The sequence below is a fragment of the Pseudopipra pipra genome, chromosome 8 (genome assembly GCF_036250125.1).
Source record: "Pseudopipra pipra isolate bDixPip1 chromosome 8, bDixPip1.hap1, whole genome shotgun sequence".
NCBI classification, from domain to species: Eukaryota; Metazoa; Chordata; class Aves; order Passeriformes; family Pipridae; genus Pseudopipra; species Pseudopipra pipra.
This window is the reverse complement of record NC_087556.1, coordinates 9983411-10011127: the sequence shown is the minus strand read 5'-3', so window position 1 is coordinate 10011127 and position 27717 is coordinate 9983411. Positions and strand designations below refer to the sequence as shown.

At 40.2% G+C, this 27717-nt stretch overlaps 1 protein-coding gene across 1 annotated transcript in view; it reads left to right on the top strand.

Annotated features, from left to right (window-relative positions):
* Positions 1-531: 531 nt before the first annotated feature.
* The window catches only part of CDHR1 (cadherin related family member 1), a 72511-nt gene continuing 45325 nt past the window's right edge, over positions 532-27717 (top strand). The window contains exons 1-3 of the mRNA XM_064662512.1: positions 532-8598; positions 11090-11152; positions 13613-27305. Of these exons, the coding sequence (XP_064518582.1) occupies positions 27245-27305 (61 nt within the window). The 5' untranslated portion in view covers positions 532-8598; positions 11090-11152; positions 13613-27244. The remainder of the gene's footprint in view (positions 8599-11089; positions 11153-13612; positions 27306-27717) is intronic.

Sequence of the window (27717 nt, the reverse complement as noted above, 5' to 3'; positions counted from 1 at the left end):
GACAAATAAGTTTTGACTTCCTTGTTGCTGTTTAATTTGTCCTTTAGCCAACGTGTTGAGGAGGTATGTACTGCTAATGAAACATTTATATGGAACTATCTTTACAAAACCAGCTCCCTCGACATCTTTGAGCTGTAGACTGAGTAGCAGTCTGAGACAGCAATAAATTTGTGCTGTACTGCTTCACTGATCTACCCTTTGTAGAACATTTCTCTAGGGCTCTCTTAAAAGCCATCACACCTGTTTCTGCATCCCCATTACATTCTGAAACGGATACAATAACGTGGCTGCTTCACACTAGCGTGAGATGGACACCAGTGCCTGATGCACGCTGCTGTACTGCATTTACTCCTTGCATGCTTGTGTAGTTACAAGGGTTATGGCTGATTTTTTGGAAGTAATTCACTCCATCATGATCCTCCGTGTTTGTTACAATAAATAAAACACTGTTCTGGTGTCACCTTGGGGGGTTCACACCTTGGTGCCTCTGTCGGGGCATCCCGGGGCCGCTTTGGGGGGGTGGGAGGAAAACCTGGACTGGATTTTTCTGGAGTACGGCATGGGGGAAAACCCGGGCTGGGTTTTGGCCGGAGTAGGGAATTGGGGAAATCTCGGACTGGATTTTTCCAGAGTACGGGATGGGGAAAACCCGGGCTGGATTTTGACTGGAGTATAGAATGGGGGAAAACCCGGGCTGGATTTTGACTGGAGTATAGAATGGGGGAAAACCCGGGCTGGATTTTGGCTGGAGTACAGAATGGGGGGAAACCCAGACTGGATTTCCAAAAAAAAGGGTTGGACTTGATGATCTCAGAGGGCCTTTCCAACCTGGCTGATTCTGTGATTCTATGACTTCTGTGGATGGGATTACAGCACTAACGTATTTTCCTACTGATGCCTAATGTGGGTCTCCAAAAAGGGAAAAACAAGATTAAGAGTTGTTCATTTACATTTGAAGTCCTAAGTCAAAAATTAAGATTTACCTTAATTAGGGCAGCTCTGATCTGATGGGGGATGAAAATCTAAAACCTTTGCTACAGCCAGAGCTTCTGTATTGTTACTTATATGTATATGAAATAACAACTGGCATCACCTACTTAGCATCATAAAATTCTGTGGGAGTTTTGGCAGGTCCAGTCATGACTCAATGATGTGTAAACAGAGTTTGGCTAAAAATTCCCCACCTTTTACAGGAATTCCTTATTATGTGTGCCAAAGAACATTAAAGACGTAAGTGTAATGTTGAGCCTGCTGATTATAATCTGATCCTAAATATTGGCTATAACCAGTTTCTGAGGGTTTGTATGATGTTTCAAATAATTCTGCTTTAAATCATGATCTAAATAACCAACTGCATAATTTTAATCATTGACTTTAGCAAGCATATAAATCAGATGTTTACCTAAGAAAGTGTTCTTCATTCAGCTAATATAGGTAAGAAGGCCAGATCTGACTGACGTACATGTTTTCAGTTTGCACAGCAGAATGCAAGATGAAATTTAGATCTCACCTTATGAAACTATTTAGTGTAATTAGCTTTGCAGTTTTCATCTGGCTTGCGCCACCTCTGATGCTGCTGGCAGCTGTGAGGTAATGTGCACTGATCTTCTTGAAACCTGTATAATAGTTCACCTATAACACAGTAACACAGCAGCCTGGTGTCTTTATACAGTTTGAATTGGACTCAAAAGACAAAGGTGTTTCCTCCCTTTTCTTGCTGTCATTAAAGAGCAGAACAATTTTTTACCTCTTCAATATTTGAAAATAACTAAGTAGCGTAGCATCTTTTTGATCTGAACTTCAGTTTATAGCAAACATAGAATTTAGAAATGGTTGCTGTAAGTTCATTTCAAAATTTGAAATGGACCATTTAGAAAACAAAGAGGAATGCATTTAAATGTATCTACTTAGTATTTAGGTAAGAATTGGATTTCTGTTTCAATATTCAGCCATCTCAGTGACTTTTGGTAATTGTAATGACGTAGAGACAGATTCTTACAACACAGGAAACAATACATCAATCTGTGGCAACCTGTCATGAGGATGCTGTTCAGACCGGTAATCTGGCACTGGAAGGGCAGCTGCTGCAAAGGCTCATAACCTCCTGGCACAAGCTCTCAGATCAGGCACTAACCCAGCATTTGCCCACCTCACTTTACCAAGCAAGAAAGCTTTCTGAGCACATCACATGGAACTGACACACTCTAGAAACACAAATGTCTCGTTCACACTGCCTAACATGTCTGACCGATGACTTTTAGATCTAACAACCTCTACTTTGCCAATGATGAGTAGGAATAGGTCCAGATAGACATCCTGTCATCATTAATTCCTTCACTCAGTTTTGACACCATGTGGTCTGTTCTTCCAGACATCATTAAGCTTCTGAACAAATCTTTAGTACTGCTGTGAGGCATTTCTTTTATGAACTTGTACATAGGAGGCTAAGCTTTGACTGAAAGGTAGTGGTGGTGTTTGAGGTTTTTTGTGTGAATGAGTAATCTTGTAATAAGTTATGTGTTACATAATTACATTCTCCCTTCTGCTGCTGATCATGTCTGAAAGTGGATTTTTAGTTATCACAGTTTCATTTAGAGAAAGCTGACACAAGTAGCTGACACTAACTCACGGATGGAACATTCTCCTCAAATGCCTTTCTCTGGGAGGTGGCAGGAAGAAGAGAAGTTGAAATTCATACCATTATAGAAATGCAAACATCTTTAGCCTCTAAATGCCTTAGTTCAAGTTCTGGACTTCATATTACCAACCAATTTTGGTTGTGTTAGATGATCAGCATATCCACAATGTATAGAAGAACCAGGAAACGGTGACAGTGGCCAAGTAACACCATCTGTCCCCACTCAGGACAAAATTGCTCTGCTATCCCTGCAACCACTTCCTGTCAGATCAGCAGAGATTGGGTTTAATCTATGTTTTTAAGAAAGAGATCAATATGCAGATCAATTGCAAAATCTTTCCAAAAGCCCTAGAGGCTGACAGCTGCACAGTGTTTTCTGTTTTGGAGGCTTGCAGCTGAATTAAACACGTTATCTATTCAGGAAAAAGAAGACTGAGATGCCTGCCCAGACATTTGTCATTTTATCACCTTGTTTCCTCTTACTAAGTTTTCTGGAACTAAGCACTGGGCAACCAGACTAGTAACTTTGTACAAAAGACCTAACAGTCTTTGTATTCTTCTATCATCTTTCTGAAAGAAAAAGCAACAAAGAAGTCCTGAGTGAAATAAGGACGGGTCTTTTAGAGCCATGGTAAATTGCAAGAGGGATAACCCTCCCTGTTTAGGTGCCTGTTTTTTCCCTCTTCTGGGGGAAGAAGTGACACACAGTGGGAACAGATCTGCCTCCGTAACAAGAAGTTTACACAGCTCCTCTCATCACTCCATCAGAAAGGTGTGAGCTCTGGCGGATTAGCTGTCAAAAACAGTCTCTTAAATCACATCTTGCTTGAACTAGAGAGGACTGCACTACCACAAGAAGAAAATGTTTCCATCATGTGTACACACTGAACAGTGCATCCAATGTAGATGTTGTACTGAACCCCTGGCTCGTTTCAGTGTGCTGTTTAGAAGCCTACAGCTACCAGGTAAACCAGTCACATCTAAGGCCTTGAAAACCTAGAGAAAAAATCTAGAGAGAACACGTTAAGAAAATGGGGAAAGGGGAAGCATCTGTTGTTCCATCTTCACCACGTTGCCTACAGGAGGAAAGTTAAAAACAAGCAAAGTAAATAGAGCTACAAATTCCACTGTAATAGAGCTATCTAGGAGAGTGACCTGTGAAGAGACTGGAGTGAACACACAGAGCTCAGAGACCATGAACATCACACCTGAGACTCACAGACACACCAGCTCTGCAGAGGCTTCACCTGGAGGGCACAAGCTGAGGAGTGGCAGGACACTAGTTGAAAAAGCTCTGTCAAAGATGCTTTAAACCCTGCTCCAGGACAGTCTCTGAAGTGATAATCAGCTCAACACAAACTGCTAGGATAAATGATAACCTCAGTTTTGCTCTTCATTCCGATCTTTGTTAGCTACTATATCCCAGACGCTGTCATTACTGCTTCTAGTAACTACTACTACAGCCTGCAGTTCTGCTGTGTTCCCTTCTTCAAAAACAGAGGCCAGCACATACTGTGTTGCTTCACCATAACTTGTCTATGTTGAACTAAATTAATTAATTTTGTATTTTGAAAGTTCTTAATTGCTCCCTGCCTTCTCGCAGCTCAAAACTTAGTTTCATTTATCTCTAACAAGACCATTTGCTCCAACTGTTTTATTCTCCGTATGGCACAAACAGCTGCTTCAACCTTCTTAGAAGAAATTTTCATATACAAAATGCAGATTCTTCTTAGAATGGCATGACCTTTAAAAAATATTAATGAATCTTATATTAGCATACCACTTCTAGAAGTAATGACGCTATGAAGATTGCAAATTTAAGAGCTTATCTAGTTTCTTTTTAGCGAGCACAGAGAGACACTCTGGATCATGCCTGAGTTTAACATTAAGAACTCAAACTACCTTCTTCAAGATTTTGAGACATTCTTTGTGGCTTTTGAACATGAAGTATTAATGTGGACATAATGCAAATCTCAGAATGCATTCCTCATTTCCCTGGATGATTCAGAAATACCTCTGCGCTCAATTTTCTTCCCACCTCACCTGGGACAGCGGCAACAACCTTTTTTCAACCACAAAGAAGTACAACAGCTGCTTCTCCTTTCATAAAATTAGTGCCTTAAAGGAGACTATTGTACAAATGCCTCAAACTTCCAGCTGACAAACTTTAAAGTCACAGGTTAGTGGGCTACATAGCAATCTGGGTTTTCATTCCATCTCCTGTCTCCAGCCACTCCCTTTACACAATTCTGTCCTACTATTTTGTATATTCTGTGACCTTATTTGCTAAAAACTCTTCTTACTGGACAAGACTGAAGATGATGCTGGTTTATTGCTTCTAGTCTTCCATTTTCAGTTTGCTTAACATTTCCTGTAACATTAACATTTACAGAAGCACAAGAAACAGGGCATTAAGAATTAGAAAGTCTAACCACAGTATCGATCATCTTTTACTATCTGAAACTTAAGATATAAAGCACCTAAATTCCTTCTGAAAATATTCAGTTTAGGAGAAAAAAAACCCTCTCAAGTATATTTGCTCCTAAAACTGCTAAGCAAGACATACTGAACGGAGTCTAATACCTACTCAAAAGAATCTCTCAAGGTTTACAATTAGACCTCTCAATTGATGAAGAAAAATGTTTACAATATCATCACCCCAGTAAGTTCTGTCGATAAATCTATACAGTATTTTAGTTGTAGAAAGTTTTGAAATTTTCTGTTTGCATTCCAAGAGCAGCCTGATGGCAAGCCAGCACAAGCTCTCAAAGGATGCTCTCCTTGAAAAAAATGGGTACCTGTTCTTGTTCCTATCAAACCCCTCTGTGGGGATTTTGGGTGTGCAGTGATGAGTGTACAGGTTTGCCTCATTTCCCATCATAGTAGCTGGAAGGCTTGGATTGTTGTAACAGAGGAGACCAAGTAGCAGCCTGTCTCTTCCAACATGTGGGGCATTTAGGTAGCACGTGCTGCTCTCTTGTTTGGGATTATTGGTAAAGTTACAGTGCAGATGTGTACCTTTATAAAAACAAGTCTCTGTAAACACTTCTGTTGCCAATATTATGTTGCAAATACCTCAGAAGAAAGACGTTTTGCTTTTTTGAGGTAGGCGTTGGCTGCACCTGTAGTGCATTTAACATTCCAGCATTTTTGCTTAAATGAGCATGGCTGGAAATATCAGTAGCCATCATGTGATGAAATTCTGTCACGCAAATCATCTCCCATCTTACCTGGTTACCTTTCTCTTCTATATTCATTTTTTATTTCATATCATGCCCCCAGCAAGAGAAGTTGATGGTTCTAGTAAATGCTAAAAAGACATAAAAAATTATTTAGCTATTGTTGTGGTTTAACCCCAGCTGACAATTTAGCCCCACACAGCTGTTCATTCATGAAAGCTTTAACCATTTATCACTGGAGAGACTGTGAATTTGATTACAAATCAGGTTTTTAGTTCTGAGTTACTATTAAAACATTCCATTTACCTGGTTGTTACTTATATATGGTTATTTGAAGCCACAAAATAGACTTGTCAGTAAAGCAACACCCAAATCCCTCCATAATGAAGAATTTGGCTTACAGTCAGCTTGGTAGAAAAAGTCTGACTTTACAACAATATCCTGAATTTTGGTCTTGTTAATTTCTTAATTGCTAAAATATGTAGAACAATTAAAGACTTCAAGATTTAAGTGATATTTGTTTCAAGATTTAAATGTGCAATGGGTTGAGTTCTGTGGAATTAGGAATATACAATTTTTTACTATCTTAATTATCACAGCCATACTGAGAATCTCTATTAACTGCTTATATCTAGACGCCCTCTTCAATGATAATTATTGTCCTGTATTGTGTAGTGTCATCATGAGCTTGCCTAGAACTTTCTCAGAAAGTGTAATGGAGATAAAATACTGTAGTCACCAAGATACTTGCTTCAGTGCTACCACTATTCAGACAGCCTGATTGAATGTTGCAGAAAAATGACTCTCCAACCAACCCTTTCATATGCCTTATTGATATTGCAGATCTTCTGCAGACTTTTGTGAGTAGGCTGAGTAGTCCATGGAATTTTCCAGCTCCATTTTAGCACACAGTTTTAAGTTGGGTTGGTTTTTTTTTTCTTGAAAAAGATCGTGTCTACTTATTCTCCCCTATCCGTGCATTGCTCGAAATCTCTCACTGGTTATTTGAAAAAATAAGATGTAACAAAACCAGCAGAAAACTGTCTTTATCTATCTTTTTTAGTCACCAGTAAAAAGAGGATTTCCAGGGCTGCATGCTGTACTAGTCATTCCACACAACTTGCCTGCCTATACCTTTCCTTCTCGTGTTTTGCAGTAGCTTTGCTGACACTGAATTACCATTTAGCCTGTGCCATGTACCTAGTACAACTGCAAGTTTTAAATTCTTCAGTAAATTTTAGCCATGGTCTGCTAATATGAAAAGTGTTGGTGATGGGATGGAAAAGATTTTTTCAGGCAAGCCAGGCTGAAGAGGTTCTGCTGTTACCAGCTTAGATTTCACCATGTGCTCAAAGCTCTTTGGGCCAAACTTTCTTCTCCATTTAGAGTTCATCCAAAGCAATGTAATGTTTCTGTTGGTACACTGAAGCTGTAAATTTTTATTCGGTTAATGGCAAGTCCCTTTTATTTTAATGTCAAATATTATGCTTCTAGTTTACTTAACTAGTTCTAGTTTATATGTTTTATGTAACTATATTTTTATCAAACAACTGGCAAAATCTAGTTTGGTAATACTAATGATTGTTTTCCTTTTAAAGGGAAATATAGAATTTCTCTACAAATTAAAGTATTGATTGGGTGTTAACCAGCAAAAATGTTGATTTTATAAGTACAAAAAAAAAGGGCTTACATCCATGTGTTTCAGTATTCAAAAGAAGGCTGAGATCATAAAAACAGACAACATTGTTGTTCTGCTCCATTCATTTTTCTCTGCATTGACTGAACTATAGAAGTCCTCCCTGAGATGCTTAGCAGTGATGTGAACTAAAAGCCTTACTGCAGTCTGAACAATTGAGGTGTGCCAGTGGTGAGGCAGGGCTTTCACAGAGCACTTTGAAGATAATACTGTCTGTAGCAAGTGCTGTTAGTGATCTGATTCTTGAACCTTGCTAATGTCAGCCCTGGCAAACAGAAAAGACTGTCAGGCCTTAGCAAGCTTCACAATATTTGGATATTGCTAGGTAGGAATGTAGAAATAAGCTTTCAGGGCTAAATTTGGTAGATAAAGGGGTGACCAAATTTGGAAGGCTGCTGATCCAGTGCAAGAAACAAGCCAAATCCCAAACCTGAAATATGAACCCTTTGAAAATGCAGGACAATATATGTGCACCAGAGTGAAGCCTTTCTGTAATTCCAGTCCAGGTGGCTTGTAGATACTGCTTCCACCTCTTAAGGCTACATAGGTCATAGCACAGTCTGTTATCTGAGACCCAAATCTCATTAGATTAAGCTGTGAGAATCAGATGCTGCCAAACCTGAACTTTTGCCTTTTTTTAAGACTCAGCTCTGCAGTCGATCCCTGCTTGAAGGACCTTTTTTTTTTTAAAAGCACACTCTGTGAACCTTGATACCACATTGAATTTGGTGACTTCTTAATCTTGATTGTTATCTGGAGTCTCTGTAACTTAATTATCTAGATATAACAGATACTGAGAAGTTAATAATAAACTCAGAAATCTGCTGCTTAACCAGCTGTCTTGTTAATTATGTTAACAACACGCTGGCAATCGCTTTGATTAAAACACCCTGGGTTTGGCTTGCCTTTTCAGGCCCAGTTCACTGTCTGTGCAGATTAATTTCAGCTGTGCTCTCTGTCCTTCCAAGCATGTAGAGGAGCACACCGGGTCACCTAAAGAGGCTGCTGGGAAGCACAGGACAAGCACTGCATGGGAGCATCCCTGTATACTCCAATATTCCACAGCAGCTGCTCCTGTTTAACTGGTAGGACACTATGCAGCCAATTGCTGCCTGATTTTGAGTAAACTGCTTCTCGTAATAGGAAGGGCTGTTTTTTTTTCATCTGTTGAAGTCCAATACAAAGGCCAAATCTCCACCCATTCTGAACAGAGCATTCCTTTTGCTCTACCTTATAAAAAGGTATAGTTGTGCCAAAGGAGACTAGAACACTCCTTCAGCCTCCTTGAAAACATCTTGTGACCAGTCAGAAGGATGAAGATCCTGGCACTTTGTGGCTTTTTGTTTGTATGTCTCCTGTGCCTCAGTGCCTTTGCTGCAGAAGGTACAGTATATATTCTTCTAACACAACTGTCTCTTTTCCTGTTCGTTCCTTTTTTGATATAAAATGCTTATTCTCTATATTGTTTTTAATTAAAGGAAACAAACAGAGCTTGACAGAAAAGGAGGATTGAATTTAGGAAAGGGCTTTGACTGCAGAATGTGGTTGCATATCAGTGCTTTGGTTTGTACTATAGTGTTTCCTCTGTTATTACCTGTTGCTTGTAGTATAGTGTGATTAACCTTTACTTTAATCTGTGTTCTGAAACCCACTCCTCTGAAAAAAATTCCTGTTACATTTTTCCAGGAGATAACCATCTGCCAATGTAAAAATAATGTATTTTCTGAATAGTGGGAAATGTGTTAATGGGAAAAGTTTCTACCCTTATGAAACAAGGGAACATGAATTGGTCAGGTCACTAGAACTGGAGTAAATGAGAAGTTCTTTATAAAACAGTTAAATAGGTGAAAGTAGCTCTTCTGACCTTCAATCCATCTTGACTTTTTTTCCCTTTGTTTTTTTGTTGGTTGGGGCTTTTTTTACCACTGATATTCCACACTTTAATTGTTGCATTACATTGTGGCACCTAGTTACCATTTTGCAGTATTCCAAATTCAGAGAGCAGCTGAAATCTTAAAAACAGAGGATTTTCCATCTTTCTGTAGCCACATCTCTGGAGATGTCATTCTGTGTTTTCAGGAGGACAGTTCAGTAGAAATTCTAAATTGAAAGGTGTAACTTCTAGAGTTACCTGTGCAGATTTGATGTTTGACATTGTAAATCTCTCAGACCTACCATGGTTCTTCACAGTGTGTATTTTATACAAGATGTAGAGAATGAATAAGAGATAAGGAAAAACAAATAAGCTAAATGTTCAAAGGTCAGGAGCAGCAGACTTGCTATGCCTGATATTTTCTAGAAACCTTGTAAGAATCATTTTATGTGTAAATATGAGCATGGAGAAACATATGGAAGTTGTCTTTCTAATTGGTTAAATCAGCTGCCCAGTTTTCTCACTTACTGGAGTCTGCTCTGAATGGTAGAGCTGTTTGCCAGAGTGGTGGTACTTGAAGTCCTTCTGTTCCCTTTGCCTTTTCTGCTTCTGTTTATTCAGGTTCTCCATGCCCCTTGAGGAAAACAAGGAACAGTGCAAAGGATGTTGAAGAACTTCTAGATGTGTGTTCAGGACCATAAAGAAGCCTGTCCAGGAAGGACAGGAGAGAGAGCAATACCAATAAAATGCAAATGAATACATGCAAGATCCTGTGATAATGTTCCCCTTTTGTCGATGTGCACCCTAAGGGTTTGGTGCTTCATTAAGGCAGAAGGTGGGAGGAAGAGTACAAAGGACACTGTTCCTTATCTGTAAGCCCTGATGCACAAGTAGAAGTACCTGGGTGTGCAAGATGAATGTATTTTTCATGTAAAACCTGTTACATCAGAATTTAATTACGGTGACGAGACACCTCAATTTTGATGCTAGATCAGCCACCATCACTAGCCTTGGCTGTAGAACTTGCCACAGGGATTTCCAGAAACACTGAGCATATGTTAGATTTTGTTGATGAGAAATCATCTAGCTCTGTCCTTTCTGCTCCACCTCAGCTCCAGAGTCAACCCTTCTTTTCCCTTTACTGTGTCCAGCAGCTATTGTGTCAAGTGCAATCGATAGCTCACTTATATAGGTCTAGGAGGGAGGGAATTATTAAATGGCTTTGCTCACCCAAAGCAATTTAAACTACACTCCTCTTCATCCGAACAGAGAGATGCTCTTTTTTCCTCTTGAGAGTCTTTTTTATTTTCATTAAGTGGTGTAACTAAAAGAGTGCAGTCTTTTCCCTAGGTTAAAATGGCTGGAATTTGTTGCTTGTACTGCCTGCCAACATGACATTTCAAAGGATAAAGAAATCTTGGCAATGTATCTTATATATAAATATAAATATATATGTGTATATATATATATATGAGTAATGATGGAAAAGAACAAATTAGTTCCTGTTCCACACTAGGGACAAAGCTATGTACAGATTTAAAGATCAGTCATGATAATCCTTTGTTTTACAGATCTCTTCATACAAGGATTTTAGTGGTAAATAAAGTAATCAAAATGTCTGTTGGCTCTAACACATTTAGTGTATATGTACAGTTATTTGCATTATCTGTCTCCCCTGGTAACAAATTATTTTTCACCCTTAGGTCGGGAGGTTAGAAAAGTCTGCTGCTCAGTAGTACCCAAACACAACAAAAAAGCACATAAAGGTAAAAAGCTTTGCAGTTTCTTTACATTAATTAGGTACTCATTATTATTAGGTAATCTTTTCTCAGGCAACTTACTGAGTGTTTGGATTGGAAAGAAATAAGATTACAATAGAATCCATTAAATGCTCACATGGTAAAATAATCAAGAGAAATATGATCTGGTGTGATTAAAGGAGAGGAGTATCATAACATAGTTCCTCTGATAAGAACAGAGGTTGCAAAAGTGAAGTATTATGGTGGCTTTGCCTTGCTGTATTCCATCACCATCTATATATATCTGCATCCATCTTCATGTTTTTAGAGATCAACCAAAGTGTGATTCTGTAAATTCCTAAAAATCCAATTTTCGAACCCACAGCTCTACCAGAAACAGAAATTAACTGAGACTGAATTTGTCCTAAATACGTGTGTGTAAAGACTGCCCAAGTAAAAATCCACAGTATCCCTGGTTTCAGTGAGACCCCAGTTAAAAAAAAAAAAAAAAGCTAAGCCATGAAAAGTCCAGGATAAAAGGATTAGGTATAGTCTTTAGAGTAATGGTATCTTAAACCTTAATGTTTCTAAATTCAGCAAAATATCTAGCTGATAACTTCTGTTAAACTCTAAAGATACAGAATTTGATTTAAAACCATCTATTTCCTATTTCTCATCTTTTCATCTTAAAATTACTAATTTGAAGTTCCGAGCAAATTTGTTCTAGCTGATAAATTACCTTAAATGCTTTATTCTTTTTGTATTTTTGATAACCCAGGTGGAAATCCTTGTTTTTCTCTACAGTTTTCCTTTAGCTGGTGCCTTTTCTTCCTTTCCAATCTCCCAGTGATGACTCATGGGCTCTGTTTTATAGACAGAGTCTCACTGGTATCAGAAGCAGTGAACACATTGTGGAGTTATTGTGGGTCAGGGGTTTATTGCTGCCTGGAGCTCCTTCTTATTTAATTGGCAGGTGTAGTAGCAACTGAGGACTTCAGCTATAAAGGATCCACAGCACTAGCAGGTTCCCAGCCCATCCACAGGGACTGTGGAGTGCAATGCTGGAGGCACAGAGGTGGCTCCTGTCACTCCTGGCCTGAGAGGGATCACATATGCTGCCTGGCTGAACCTATACCCTGTCCATGGTACTGACACCATGCAGTGAGCAGAGCTGTTACTTTTCAATCTGAGATACCTTCTGCTATCTGACAAAGAAGCAGGTGTTTCAGGCTTCTTTACATGCAACGGGCATGAAATCTCCCTGAAAAAAGTACATCCAAAGAGAATGTTCCTCTGAAAGCAGGCTGCTGTTTCCTGTGGATAGAGTACAGTGATGCTGGTCTCATTGGAAAGTAATGGAAAGTACTCTGCTGAAGGGAAGAAAGGAGTACAAAGGAAGCACTCAGTTAAAACACGTGAATTCACCACAAAGATCTCCTACAAAGGGAATCTGAAATGTCTTCCTCTGTTGCAGACCCAATAATACTTTATGATCTTTGCATGCCATGTTTCTCTGAGCACTACAACATCTTAACTATCTCCTGTCCTTACCTGCAGCCAAGCCTTTTTTAGGTCAGGGATTTCTGTTTATTTGCCTCTGTATAGGGTGCACCTCTCTGCTGCAAATGACTTCCTCAGATCTGCTGATATGACAGTGCTTGATCTGAATCAGTTTCTACTCTTACTGAGAGGCAGATGTAAAACTTTGTGCCTAATGCAGCAACTGCCCAAAGCTAAACAGTGTTTTGTTTCATGTGCAGTTCTGGACCTGAACTGGACGATGTTGGCTTTGTTTCGTGTTGTTGCTCTGGGATTTCTGGGTGACTTGTACTTCCATGTCACTGTCCTTTCTAAGGGGATGTCACTTGGTTTATTCTGTCTTCAGGCAAAGTGCATTGACTGTTTTTCAGCACTGCTCTGCGCCGTTCTTTGTGCTGGGCATGTGCCATGGGAAGCTGTAAAACCACTTAGTGGATAACTCAGTGTGCCTCAAGGAAAGAGTTAATTTAACCATACTGGTTAATTCTTCTGAAGTAAAACCACCAATTTCCTAGAATGGTGTTCTTCCATCAGTAACAATTACTGTCTTAGAAAGCAAATGTTTCAAGCCAATGTCAGCCTGTGGCTTCTGTCCAGGAAAGATGGAGAAAGTGATGATAGTAAGGGGAAGATGCTGTTTAATGTGTCAGTTGTGGAATTTGAGCCCAAGAGAGACAGTAGTACCATCTCTGTGTTTATGAAGACCTCTGTCTGACTGTGGAAATGTCCAGCAGCAGCAGCCTAACTTTCAGTGATTGTGTATCCTCAGCAACCTAATGAAAGGAAAACAAATCTTTGTCCCATCCCTTTTTATTTCTTATCACTGCTAATCTAAGTTTGCCCATACAAACATTGCTGAGCTTCATGTATTAAAGTTTTGTGCCATTTTCCACACCCTCAATTAAAAAAATCTCTCCATTTTCTCTCTTTTCCATCTTTGTTTTTTAGGTGTAAGTTCCAAAATGACTCCAAAGAAAATAAAGAAATACTGCAGGCCTTGTCCTCAGTTTCTGGTGCCTCCTGGACCCCTTCCACAGCTAAAATGAGAAGACAGAGGAGAGGGAAAGGCATCTGCCCATCAACACATCTCACAGTGCTTCACTTGATTGAGGGCCCTCCTTTCACAGACAGCACATGCGTGTATATTGCTTTTTGTTTGGGAAAGGCTTCAGTACTGTTTATTCCTTCACTCAGGCACCTTTGTTTTATTAATACTAACCTGGCAGTTAAAGAGTCAACAAAGTCGTCTGGCTGCCACCAGACTTTGTATCAGTTGCATATTCCTCCACACCAAACAGGGATTTAGCTCCTCAAGTACCAGGAGGAGAAGAGCTGGTTGAAGAGGTGGCTAAATCATGTTGTTTTGCATTTCTAGGTTACCTAAAAGGTGGTAAAGGGCTGATGCTATTGTTTCTAGTTATCAGTATACATGCATATTTAGCCTTTTCTATGAATTATTTATTTTGTATTAACCAAGGGGTTTGCTTGTATGTAAGCATATGATGGTTTTTCATCCAGCCTTTGCACATGGCGTTTGCAATCCACTTAGAAGCAGATTTCTACAAATGAGAAAGATCTCATCATTTAGAAAGGGCTGAGAAATTGGATAAGCAGGTTGCTAAAATAATGGTAACAGGCCAGATTCAAGTAAGCTGTTCAGTACGTCTTCTGAGGCTAAATCTGACTTGAAAATCAAAGTGGCTTGTTCTTTATCTTCCTATGGAGTGTCATCAGGTGGTTATTAAACAGCATCCTGAAAAGGTGTTAAAGCTAAACAGATTTCATCTCTTCTTCTGAAACCAGAAGGCAGCTGTTCTTTTAAGACACCTGAGTTGTGTGATCAACTCAATAAACAAAACTTACTGGAGCATGAAATAAGTGCTAAGAATAATACCAAAGGGCTGAATAATAGAGAAACTGAAGCATCCTCTGACACTTCTCTCATGTATCTTCTGTCCTTTCCTAACTGTTCTCTGCATATGCTGCTATTTCTCTGCCCGGGGGAGAGTCCTTAAAACAGAATTACTTGGTTGTTCATAAATCTGGGTTTCCTTCTAGTGAATATGAGGAGGAGTAGAAAGCTTTTCTGCTGCTGGGCAAATTGCAAATAGTAATCTTTCCCTCAGTACTCATAGTACTACTCTTTCTCTTAACATAATTGCCAGTATGATAGAAATGGTCTCAGTGCCCTTCACAATTTGGGGGAGTTGAATGGGAACAGTCAGAGCCGTGTCGTAACGCACACAGACAAATGCAATTCCCATGGGTCAAGTTTATGGGCCTTTAGTCATGGTCCTGCTCTCATTGGCAATGTTTCTATTGTGCTGAGCAATTGAGCCTATTTCTGGGTCTTCTGTGTGCTTGTTATTACTTTGGTTTTGTATTGGTTTTGAGATTAGATAGATCTGACATTCAGCTTCCTATTTTTGAAGAGCTGACCGTGCATAGCATTTTTATATCAAGGATAAAGGAGCTGCCAGTCCTCCTCACAAGATCTCTGAATCAGGAGGTTGGTGAAGGAACTGTTTCATTTTCTATTGCTGGTCATGGGGCCAACATATTTTATTTCTATTGTCTTCCATAGCTTGCAGAAGGAACCTGTAGAATATAAATGACAAGTAAATGCAAAAGCTTTTTTGGTATTAAATGTGGTTGCAGTAGGGTTTTACTCTGTAAAATATGGCTCTGTGTTTACAGCTCTGTATAAAACATTGTTAACAGGTTTGAAGATTTTGTTCTCCAATGTGAACTTAAGCCCTTTTATATCTGAAAATGCTGTATGATTTTCCTCTCTGCCCTACACCCTTGAGCCAGTGTGTTTCACACTCTCCAATCCTCCTTCAGGCAAAATGTTCCCTCTGATAACAGAAACGTAAGATACAAAGACCATTAACACAATTGCAGAAATACTCTGGGTCTCTGGAGAGATCCCAGTACATAATTTAATGCACTTAAGTATTTCTCTAAGTTACCAGATTGGCCTCAACCCCAGATTGAGGGCTATTCAAGTTAAAGATGCCACTTGTGTGAGGTCCTAGTCTTGGCTGAACAAACTAAAGCAGAGATCTCCAAAACATTTCAGCGTGGATTGTGACTGCTGCCCAAATGCTTTTTCACTTCATCTAGAGGTATCAGGATCTTGTGTGAAGTAATTCCTCAGCAGAGTTTGACTCTTATGTACCAGGCCATTTCCCTATGTGGTAGAACAGAGGTACATCTGATCATGGTTTCACTTATAGGTATCTATTCTTCCTTTTGTTTTCCTTTCAGTGCTATGCATATTTGTTTGGCATTACCAGAGGAAAAACATATTTGCTCAGTGGCTTTTCAAAGTACACAAGCTGTATGCTTATATAAAGTAGTAAATTTAGCTTATCCGAGCTGACAAATGCATTTTTTGTATCTTGTGGTTTTGCATGCATTTGGCTGTCAGGCAAGAAAATTGCACAGCCCTTAAGTTCCAATAAAGATGTTTCTGAAGTATCTCTATGCCTGCCAGAACAGATGTTGAATCCTGGTCTGACCTTGTCAATTAAGTGAGCCAGGTGGCTCCTCACTTTGTTTACAGCTTAATACCACCAGCTAACACCAAATCAGTCTGTCTTATTTGGCACTGTGACTGTGAGTTGTCAGGAGCACAGGAGAAATGATCCCTGCTGATAGGGACTGTTGCTATAGAGGCAGGTTTGGGGATCTCTTTTTTTTCCAAGTGGGTAGTAGAAGAAATAAAAATATGTATTCTTCATACAAAATATGATCCCAAAAGGTGTGATGGCGGCTCTTCATGTTGGCTTTTCAGCCCTTTAGACTGTGTGGCCCACAACTGATACAAGGGCCTGGGCATCCTCTAAAAATTCAGGATTTTGGCTATGTAGAAGTTCTGTTTACCCAAAGTATGGACAACAGAGGCAATTTCTTGTGATTCTGTTTGCTGAGAAAAACTAAAATGCTGCATGGACAATGTCATCTTAAATAATAAACTCAACTGAAATATAAAAGCAGAAGGATAGATACTTCCTGTTGTAGATATAGAGCTAATTCTTGCCCAAGCTGAGTGGGTGGCTTTGGTATCCATTGGATCAAGTCTGAAGACCTGCTGCTGATCCTGTTTTGTCCAAAGTTGTTGCTAATTACTATCTCATGAGCAGCTTTAGGAAAATATTGTCAGACAGTGGAGGCAGATCAGATTTTCCCTCAAGTTTGTTCTGAAAAGAATTTGTCCAAAGTTTGGCAATTTTTCCTCTTGTAGGTTGAAGGTTAGGGGAAAACCCTCTTACACATCAGCCTTTTTTTGCCTCAGATCAACCAGTTCCTATTGGATGTAAGCAATCATCTCCACCATAGCTAATTTCTCTGAAGGACTCATTTTTTTTAATTGCTGTTGGGGAGCAAAGAGAGCTCCCTTGTGCTACATTAAATGATGTGGGCGAGGGTGTTGGTTCCAACCCATGTATGTTTGGGGTTCCCAGTAGCCCTTCAGTATTATTTTGGCAGCCACTGGGTAACCTACTTTGGTTTTGAACACGTAAATATCCCATCATGCTTTGTCTTTTGATCTTAGAGCAGGGCTATTGGTACAGAAGGAATCTCCAAAAATTACTTCTGTTTTCAACGTCTTAATGATGGGGGTCTCTGCTAGAAAAGTTTGGTGTCTGGATATGGATGTGTTCAAGTTGTCATTCAACCTTTGTGCCAACATTTGTTTGTGTGTTTCAGATGCACTGGCTCTGAACATCTTCAAGTGGAGGGGGGGATTTAATTCCACATTTTCAGGCTGATGCTCCACAAGGGAGCTAAGGATAGAGATTTGCTTTAGGATAAGCACCTTACACTTCCAATGCCATCTGGTCAGCTTCTGAACATGATCAGAGAAATCAGGTCAATATGTGCCTATGAGTGATCCTCAACTGGACATGTCTTGTCTGACTTCTGCAACCTGACCCAATCACAGCAGTCTCTGTTCTCTCAGGAAGCTGTCATACCAAGCCTAGTTACTGCCAGAGACTCAGGCTGCATCCGGGATGTTGGCTCGAGAGCTGACCCCTCCCAGCTGGCAGTACAGCACAATCACAGGTGATGATTTAAACCTGGTCTGGGAGGCACTCAAGCCCAAGCATTCAGAAGTTCCATGCACACAAAAATGCCTGTTCATTAACTGCCTGATAGGCACTTGTACAATTGTTTACCTCTATTGTTGTGCATGTGCATTTGTGAGAAGTGTAGTGCAGTCATAGCAACTACTATATCCTGGCTAATAGGGTGTCCTAGTGCAAAAGATAAACAGCCACAGGGTTTCCCTCACCTGACAAGCAAGATGTCGTTTAGATCAGTGAAGAAAAGTGGTTTTCTGCTGTCATGTTGTTCAGTCTTCAGCACTGATGCCAACCACAGGGGGTGAAAAGCCACGTTCCTGAGGCACCACTTGGTGCTTGCCTGGTCTCTGAAAATCACGTCTCTGTAGTACACTCTTACAATTGCCTCCCAAGACTGAAGTGCACTGGAAAACACTGTCTTTGGTAGGTGAGTTCTCCACACAAAACTTCCTGTTTGCATTGTCACAGAGCCCTGTGTCACAGTCAGTGCCAGTTTTGTGGCATGTTCACCGAGCAATGCTAAAACCTATTTGCATCCCAGAATTTTCCCCAAGAGATCAATATGCCTGTGAAGAAAGATGTTTTCATACAGAAAAAAGTGTGAAGAAGTCCATCTGTTTACGAATGCTATCAGAGAAACAGTGAGATGCTTGAAAACAAGATTCTGTTTGAGCTGAGATAATGCAGCAGTGTCTGCAAGTCCCTCTTTAAAGTGTTCTTTTAATGGCTTTCCAGTTGCTCGTTTTCATTTCTTGGGAAGCAATAAATGATAGCAATTGTCACTGAGCTCTTATCTTGAAGTTGTTTGAATGTACTAAGGTTAAACAATTCAGCGTTTTCCTTTTACTTAGTTAAATATATACCAATACTGCTGCTTTATTCTGCAAACATCTTCAGGTGTGTGATTGAAGAAAGGAGAGATGAAAAAAAAAATCTGAGCTGAAGATTTGTCTGCCAAAGCCCTATGTGTGTCATTGACCTTAACCTCATAAGCTCCACCTTTGATAGTCTTTGAAAGGAACTGCCCTTAAATTTACATTTAAGTCAAGACTCAGCATTTTTGAAAACAGATCCCTAAGTCTCAGAAGTGAAGTTGACCTGCTTTTCGTAATTTTATTTAAAAATGTGCTTTGAACTTTTTCCTGTCCACTGAACAGAACTTTCCCCTTCCATCCTCAACATTCTTTCAGTACTTTCTTTTGTTACTTGGCATGATTTTACAGTTTTCCAAGCCAAGTCTTCTTCCTTGTCTGTTTCACTGAATAGAAAAGTAATCTTTTGTCTCTTGGCTTGATGGTCCCCCAACTATTCTTTGTCTATGTGGGATCTTAGAGAAATTCTGCTGTCTGAATTCCCTCAAGATTTTCTCTTTGAGCTGAACAATTTTGTCTCTATGAATTTCTGTCCATGAGTCTGACTGGAGTCTACCTTATAAAAAAGATATGGTATGAAATGGTGCTGCATTGCACTTGTTGTTTTCAGACATTATTTTTGTACCAAGGACAGTTACAGGATTGGAGCACCTCTGTTTCAAGGCACCATATAACCATTCTGAAGCCAGGGCATGAGAAGGGATTTTTCTGTCATTTAATTTGTATTTCAGTCTTCACTGCAATAACTTTGGATCGTGTAATCTCAGTTAGCAGATGTGGAAGTCTCAAATATCTTATTAATTCTTCAAATTAATATCTATTGTTTAGATTCTTGCTATATAGTTCTATTGATTCCTTTTATTGATAGATTGTTGTTAAAAAAAAAGGCCAAATAAATATAGTATTTTGAGATAAAGTACTAGAAAGTGTGGGAGGAGACAATAAGAGCAGAATGCTCATAGAGTTGATCTTTGGGGTCTAGCCAGGTTAAACTACTTGTTTTGAGAACCAGCATATGTGCAGGACTATTGACTGTAAAATTCTCTCCAGGCGAAGACTAGATAGTTGATAGAAAATTGAAAGTGGGAATAGAATTATAGTTCTGCATGTTTCATAGGTAAAATAAATTACCTCAGAGCTGCATATTTAATACTCTTACAATAGAAAATTTGTTGAAATGCATGTTGTTTTCTAGGTTTCTAGCACCACTTTGGTTTAGGGCTGCCTGAAAACTCAGGTTTCCTCTTGATACAGCAATCAGAGGGAAAGGCTGAGCTATGCCCTGACCAGTTGGATATCCCATATCCTAAAAAGGTAATTACCTTGGCACTTAGTCCAGTCTGAGAGTTGCTGAGCTGTGGGATTCTCTTCTGAGAATGGTTAAGGTACACCCCTGCATTTCCAAGAGAGGGGTGGTAGGAAGTTCCATCTGCAACCACAGTGTCATTCATTTACCTGAGTAAAATCCAGCCCCTGTGGCCAAAGTGCTGCTGTGGTCTAGAGCTGATCACTATCGAGGGCTTTAGTTCACCTGTAGTCTTTGCATTCATGCCATTCCTGTGCATTCCTGGACAGCTGAGTTTGGTTATACATGGCAGCAAAAGGAGCATGTTTAATTTTCATACTTTCCCTGATTCAACAAGCCATTTTACTCTCTTGTAAGCAGGGCATCTATAAAGGGATGTCCACAGCACATACAGCAGTCAGGAGATTTATGGGGAGAACACAAGCGTTTCTTTGCTCTGCCTAGACAAGTCTTGTTATTTTTCTCAGCCACACAGAATAAACTATAAAATCTTGATTTATTCGTTATTCACACCCCAACTCTTGAGTTATATGTATAATTTTTACAGGCAAAACAATGAACAATACTAGTTCTTTCATAAATAACTTGGACTGTCTGGCTGCTGCTAAATGGCATCCTTCACACAGATCTCTGTCATGCTCCACGGCACCACATGCATCACAGATCACGCTGGTGAAGTGAATGTAGGCTACCTAAATATACCTAGATATTCTAGAGAATATTTGTTCATTTTCTATCCCTGTCAAAAGAAAATGAGGAGAGTGATTTGTAACTTCCAAAGAAGTAAATTTACTGAATTGTAATGGATTTTGCAGTGGTCTTTAAAAGCCTCTAAGCTAGTAAAATGGATAGCAGGAACTTTAATTACTTAGCAGCTGCAGAAAATATTCCCCTTTCCCCAATTACCTGCAGCATCTTTTTTGCAAATGCTATAAAGCACTCTTTGGCAGACTAAAACCAGGAGAAGCCGTATCTGAGATGAAGTTACTTCTTTTCCCCAGAAATTCACCAAACCTCTGCTGCCACCCACAGTAAATGACAATAACTCATGATAAATCATTTAGGCAAGTGCTCTGAGATTTTTGTTTTGTAGATGACTATTTCTGATGGCATGAAAGTGCCACCTCTTTACCTGTGTGGAAAAAATGTCCACCAGTTTGTTTGGAGAGCACTTTGTTGTGTGTTTTGAAGTCACTGTGGAAGTGCTGAAATTAGTGGGTATTTGGTGTCTGTTCTCCCTGGTTTTGTGCCATTGTAATTTCTTAATTCCTCTGGAGGTAAGGACATCATGACTGGGTGCTTCCATTCTTGTTATCCAAACAAGGACACTCCAAGGGGTGCAAATTGATGTAATACTTGTAGTCACCCCTCTAAATCTTGGTTATCCTTTCCATGAATGAGGTGTGTTTTTCTTCTTCTGTCTTGTGGGTTGTATCTTCCTGAATCAGTTGAGTTACAAAGTCTTCTTCATGCTCTGTTTTATCAGACTAGATATAAGGAAGACATTTTTTATGATGAGGGTGGTGAAACACTGGAACAGTCTGTGCAGAGAAGCTGTAGATGCCCCATCCTTGGAAACATTCATGTTGAACAGGGCTCTGAGCAACCTGACCTAGTTGGAGATCTGTCTTATTGCAGGCGGTTTGGACTAGATGAGCTTTAAAGGTCCCTTCCACCACAAACCATTCTGTGATTCTCCTGCAGACTGCTGGGGTTTAATGGAGCTGCTCAGTGGGGCTGCAATATGAAAAATTATGTGTAGACAGCTGAGTTATAACTCATGTTGTTCTTTAAAACTCCTCAAAACAAACAGTACAGTATCACTTTCAGCTTTGTATTACTGAGCTGACGTTTATAAATATTGACCAAGAGCATTAATGATCACATCACTATCTTTCAATTACTTTTATGTGAACTTAATGATCTTGCGCTGATTATTTACAGCTCTTTGTGATAGATATGAAAACTGAACTTAGACCCCTATGAATCAGAATTGTAACAAGCAGCTCATTTTCCTTTTAGATGTAGAAGTTATTTAATTAATAACAAGAGAATACCAGTGAGAGGGAGAAGGAGGTGTTTACTGGTTTGCATTTTAATCTGTTGTGACTACAAAAAATTCAAAGTCATTTTAGCAAATTTGCATATTCCAAATGATGGGATGCATAAACTCTCATATAGGAGGTGGCAATTTTGTTCTGGCAACAGGGAGGATCAGAGTTTGGTGATCATGGCCAAGCACACATCTCTGATTAGATTTAACCACCAAAACACGGAACTGTTTCTCTTTTGCCATTCCTACTGTGCAATGGCACTGCAAGTCTGTTTCTCTCCCATAGCTGGTAATTCAAAACACAGAGATGGACAGTGAAGACTTCTGAGGGACTTCAGTCTTTTCTGTCCTGCCATCAGACTGGCCCAGGTTTCTGCAGATTCCCCAGCACTTTGTGTAGTTTCTCTCAGCAGCCAGACAGAAGGTATGGTGCTGTGCTAGGAAAATGCAAAAGATAGGTCCTGTAAAATTCTTCACCACCAAAACCAGCCATCTGACACAGTCACCAACAGTTGTTCCTGAATTTTCAGCATCATTTTTGGTCTGTAGTAATGGAAATGACATGCCCCAGTATAAGTCATCTTGCAGTCATTTGCAGGGAGATTTTGGTGGGGAGGAATGATGTAGTTTGGGCAGGCAAGAGAATTTTGTTTGGTTTGTGATGGAAACTTCATGTTTAACTATGTCTCAGCTCTGCTGAGACAAAGAGCTCTACAACCCCTCCCAGGTCCCAGCCGGAGAGCAAACACCCAGACAAGTGTGGTTGTTACATTTATGTTACCTCAGCATGTCCTGCTGCTGTCAAGGTGTTTGGGGATCAGCTTTGACAATTCTTGCTCACACCACTCTGTGGGACTTGCTACTGAACTGACCCTTTGGTGTGCAAGGAACAGCCCAGCTGTGGTTACAGCTGTGTCAGACTCAGTGTTGTTAGAATGTCTGTCTCACCTACAGTATATGTCACAGCCCCATCCTGCTTCCATTCCTTTGCTTTCAAGGATAAATAAGAACTTCTGTATCACATTCAAAGATGTGAGAATAGGGAGAGTTTTAAGAAGGTCTTGAAAATGACCAAGGCTCCACTTCTCTCCTTCATGGTATTGCATCAAACAATTCTGACTGAATTGTGGTGTGCATCACACCTCCAGGTATCAATGGTAACTTCCATTGCCCCCCCTCAGTATGTGATTTACAACAGGAAGGCCAGAGTGTAATTTGGATTTTTCTGTACATGCTGAGATTTATGTAAAGTGCGCAGCACTTTTTATGTTGAATTTATTTACACACACAAATGCACACACAAAAAACGCTGACCATTCCTCTCCAAGGTAATACTTTATGTCATATGCACCCAGAATTGGAGGACGAGCATAGTAAAAGAAGTAGCTTGAGCTGTTGTTATATGAGTGAGAACTTTATTACTTATCCATATTGTCCAGAGTCTAGAACAGAGGAAAACGGAAACAGACATAAAAGATGGTACATGGTTATTATAAAGCAAAGCAGGACAGTGGAAAATAATATCTTTATTTCTTTAATTTTATTTTTCTTGCTATTTTTAAATCACAAATGCGATGTGAGCAGAAGAAAACTGACTGAAATGCAGTTCATGCAAACCTCACATTTATATGCCGAGCAGGCATTCCCCAAGTGGGCAGCTCTAATGTGATCACCCTGAGGTGGAAGGACCACCCACAATGTGGAAGGAGTAATTTATGTGTGTGCCAGCTCAGCCTGTGCCCTCTGTGCTCAGCACGGGTGGCAGCAAGTGCCATCTGGGATGGCAGTGACACAGCAGGGCACTCACTGGCTATGCTGTGAACAGGCCTTCTCCCACCCCCATCCCTGCAGGGAGAATCCTGAGCCCATGGCAGCATTGCTGCGCTCCTGGGGAGGTCTAGGTGCTGTTTTAGTGTTGGCATCTGTTGCCAGTTCTAGTCTGGCCAACATTTTAGGCTGTGCTTTGGGACTGGGCTCAAGAACAGCTGTCTTGGGTGGGGGCCACGATTCCCCTGGTCAGGGAATGTGGAAACAGAAAAAGTACAGCTCTCGGTACTGGTGGAAGCCATTTCTTGTCAGCCAGACTTGGTTAAGGAATACTACTGGTCTTGGGCTCAAGAGGGGGTTTAGGGCTAAGAAAAGTGAACATGTTGGGACCCAGGTTTTTCCAAGATTCTCAAAGGCTCAGAGAGATAAGAGGGTAGGAGCTGGCAGAGGACTGTGTGTGGCTCGTTTATGTCTGGGCCCTGTGTCCAAGAAGTTTCTAGTTTTGGTTTAGGGAGTGGGTTTTTGCTGGGGGAAAATTCCATAGCTCAGGACATCCCCAAGGTTTTACAATGCACATCCAGCAGTTACAACTGTGCTGCACTGGCCCCAGTACACCCCAGCTGCTGTCAGAATGGGAGAAGTCTGCAAAAACCGTCATTGCGTTATTGTAGCATCCTTCAACATTTAAAGTTTTATTGCATAAAAGTGCAGGTTGTCTAAAAGATTCCTGTAGATATTGCTGATCAGTGACCCAAACCCAAAATTTGTGTTCTGAAAATATTGTATATTTCTGAATTTTTTTTGTGCTGAGTAGTAAACACACAGCACTCTGGGAAACTAATTTGTTCATATCAGATGGTTATATTTCATTCTTCTTTTATGTTTCTTGCTACTTGATATGCTAGAAAGATATGAAATAGAAATTTCTTCTACACAGAGAAGAGGGATCCTTCCATTCCGAAAAACGTTGGAACAGAAGATATTGCTCTCCTGAAACCCTCTGCTGCCCCTCTTCTTCTGAAGGAGAAAATTCATCGAAATAAGCCTGGATTCATGAGCTGTGTAGGCTGCAATCAAAGTTTATTTGCTGACGCATATATATTTCTATCTAATGTTGCTGTGTTAGGTATGTATGACTGTGCATAGATGCATATTAGCTGGGTTTCCAAACTGTAAGTGGATTAAGAGCTCAAACTCATTGAAATTCAGGAGTGAGATGTTTTGCTTCCTTGGAGATACAGGCCCAAGAGATTTAGATCCCCGGGGGATGCAACCAGGGGAACAGACAGCTATTAACTTTGACAAGAGCTCTCCATCACTTATTCTAGGAAAATACTCTGTAGAAAAACAGCATGTTGTTAGTTGTGGATTGAGGAGGCAGCTGAGAGGACATTCAGGTGCTATTTATGTTTTCTTTTGGGCACCATGCAGGTACATTTCTGTGATTTTATCAGTGGTTTAATATTACTTTTGACAGAGGTGGCATGATTAAATCTGTAACAGGGACTAAACTTATATCCATCTTCTAAATGTGTATCTGCTCCCACACAGTTTTCAGCTTTGGATCCCCATATCATGAATTTAAATGCACTAAAAATACATTTGTTTTTCTTAGTTCCCTGCTGCAGGTTTCCCTCAGCTTTACAGGCCTCTGCTTCAGTCACATATTGGTTCAACATAGAGCTTTTGCAAATACTGCTCTACAGGAAGAGTCACATAGAGTCACACCAAAGGTCCAATCTCATTCACAATGACAAAGAGCTTCTGGCAGGGGGTAATGTAATGCCTTGCTGAGCCAGGGTTTGCATCTGTATCATCACATTTGCTAGTTATCAATGAACACAACCTTCATTATTTTGTCTGATTCATTTGGAGCCTATCTGGTCTTTTGCTCTCTGTACCATTCTCTGGCAAGTTCTGTTATGGGTGGCAAGTTTTGTTAATATTGGCTCAAGCGTTTTACTTTTCCCCTCGCGGGAGCCTTACAGCTGATTTGTTCTGCAGGCAGAGGTGTCCTTCTGGCAGCACTGTAGATCCATGGGGATCTGCAGGTGCAGACATACCCTGCCCACAGCACAGGAGCATCACAGCACTACACAAAGGCCTCTTCCATGGCCTCCTCCACCATTTGTTCCCCCTGCAAAGGTCAAGGGGGAATGTGTGACAGGATATGACTGCCAGCTCGCTCTGTAGGACGGATATATGGGAACTGCCCAGCCTGTCTCTCCCCTCCGTGTGTGATGAAAGCTTTCCCTGCAGCTCTGCCCACCTTCCCCTCTGCACCCCACAGGCAGGGACTGGGAGGGGATGCTCTGTGTGGGGTTATCTCCCAAGGTGTGGGGACAGGCTGCAGGGCACCCGCGGCTGCTCCCACCGCTCCAGTGCCAAGGGCCACTGCCAGGCAGGGTGTGCAGCTTCTGCCACGTTCTAAAGCATTGCAATGGGGAACTCTGTGACTAATTAATTTCTTAGACGTTTCTACCACGCTACTTGTTAATTAAAAAACCAGAAAACTCCATTAACACATCCTTAAAGGGCAAGTGCTTTACCGCAGGGCAAGTTTAAACAGCTAAGCCATGATGTAAACATATACTTGCTCAGAAGCTATGTATTTCCCCAATGGAGCTCCTTTTAAGCAACTTTATCTGTGAACACCTTCCCAAGCTGGCTGATTTTTAGCCCTATAATATATTGGATGATATATATTTTAAGTTAGTGCGAACACCTTTTATATGCCAAAACAAGCAATGAAAAAAAGCTACTTTGTTAATTTTTCTGATGTGTTATGCTTAAACGCACTTTTCAGTATATTGGTTAAAAATTGCCTGCTGAAACTAAGAGGTGCTTTCAGCAATTCGTGCAGTTTAAGAATTAAATAATCAGGCCAGCTCATGAGAAGAACATTTTGATTTCTGCATTTAATTGCAATTTATGCAATGTTGTGTTCGGAGGTTTTTTGCTATCATAAATGTAATTGTTTTCTTTAAAATGGTAACAATCATGTCTACTGTTTGTTGCTAATATTAGATTTTCTTTTTTTGTGGTTTCTCAAGATTGCCAAAGCTAAAATAAAAAGAATCCTCTTTTAGCTCTCAAAAATAGAGGACTGGCTTAGACAATTAAAGACAGAGTTTAGAAAGAAAACAAATTTCTACTTTACCTTCTCCCTGACTTCTGTGTTTGGTCAGCACAAATACAGTACTAACAGCAGAACCTATGAGAGTTACACTGATTCCTCCAAATCTTGTCTCAGAGATGAGTCCCACAGCTCCCTGCAAAGTAATTGGTCTAATTAGGTGGTAGGAAGGAGCTTCTTTAAATTCCTCAGAAATTAAGACGTGTCATCCGCTTAACATCTTAGCATCTGTTACTGCCGCTCGCACATTTCTGCACTACATCGGTCTGAAGGACACTTTCCTGGACATTTCAGAGAGGAAAAAAACCCCAAACCCCTATAACAGAGAAGAAATTGGCTCTTTTTTCAGTGGGATGAAGCATGTAAGGCATTTCAACCCCTCCTTATTTCTCAGTTTGGTGCATGTTTGCCTGGGTGAGTACAATAATCAGTTTGTTAAGTAAAAATATAGGAGAATACAAACATAACCTTAAATCCTGTAGTAATCCTTACTGATGTGGTAACGTTGTCCTGAAATATTTTCCTTGGCAACTGATCCCTGTGCAAATGTTACCCTCTGTGTTTATGTATTTGGAGTTTTGTTTCAAATGGGCTATTTTGAATCTCTAACAGTCAGTCAGTAGAATGACAACTAATTTGTTGTTTCTTGTTTTTTTTTTTTTTAACTTTGCTGTTGTCTGGCAGCAAGTAAGTAACTGTTTAATTATGGTTAATTGCTCATGCAACAGTAGGCATAATTTTAAGACAGAATGTGCTTAGAACACTGGGTAAGAATACTGGCTAAGGTACCAAAGCATCGGAGAGTTTCAGACTTGTATGTGTAGAG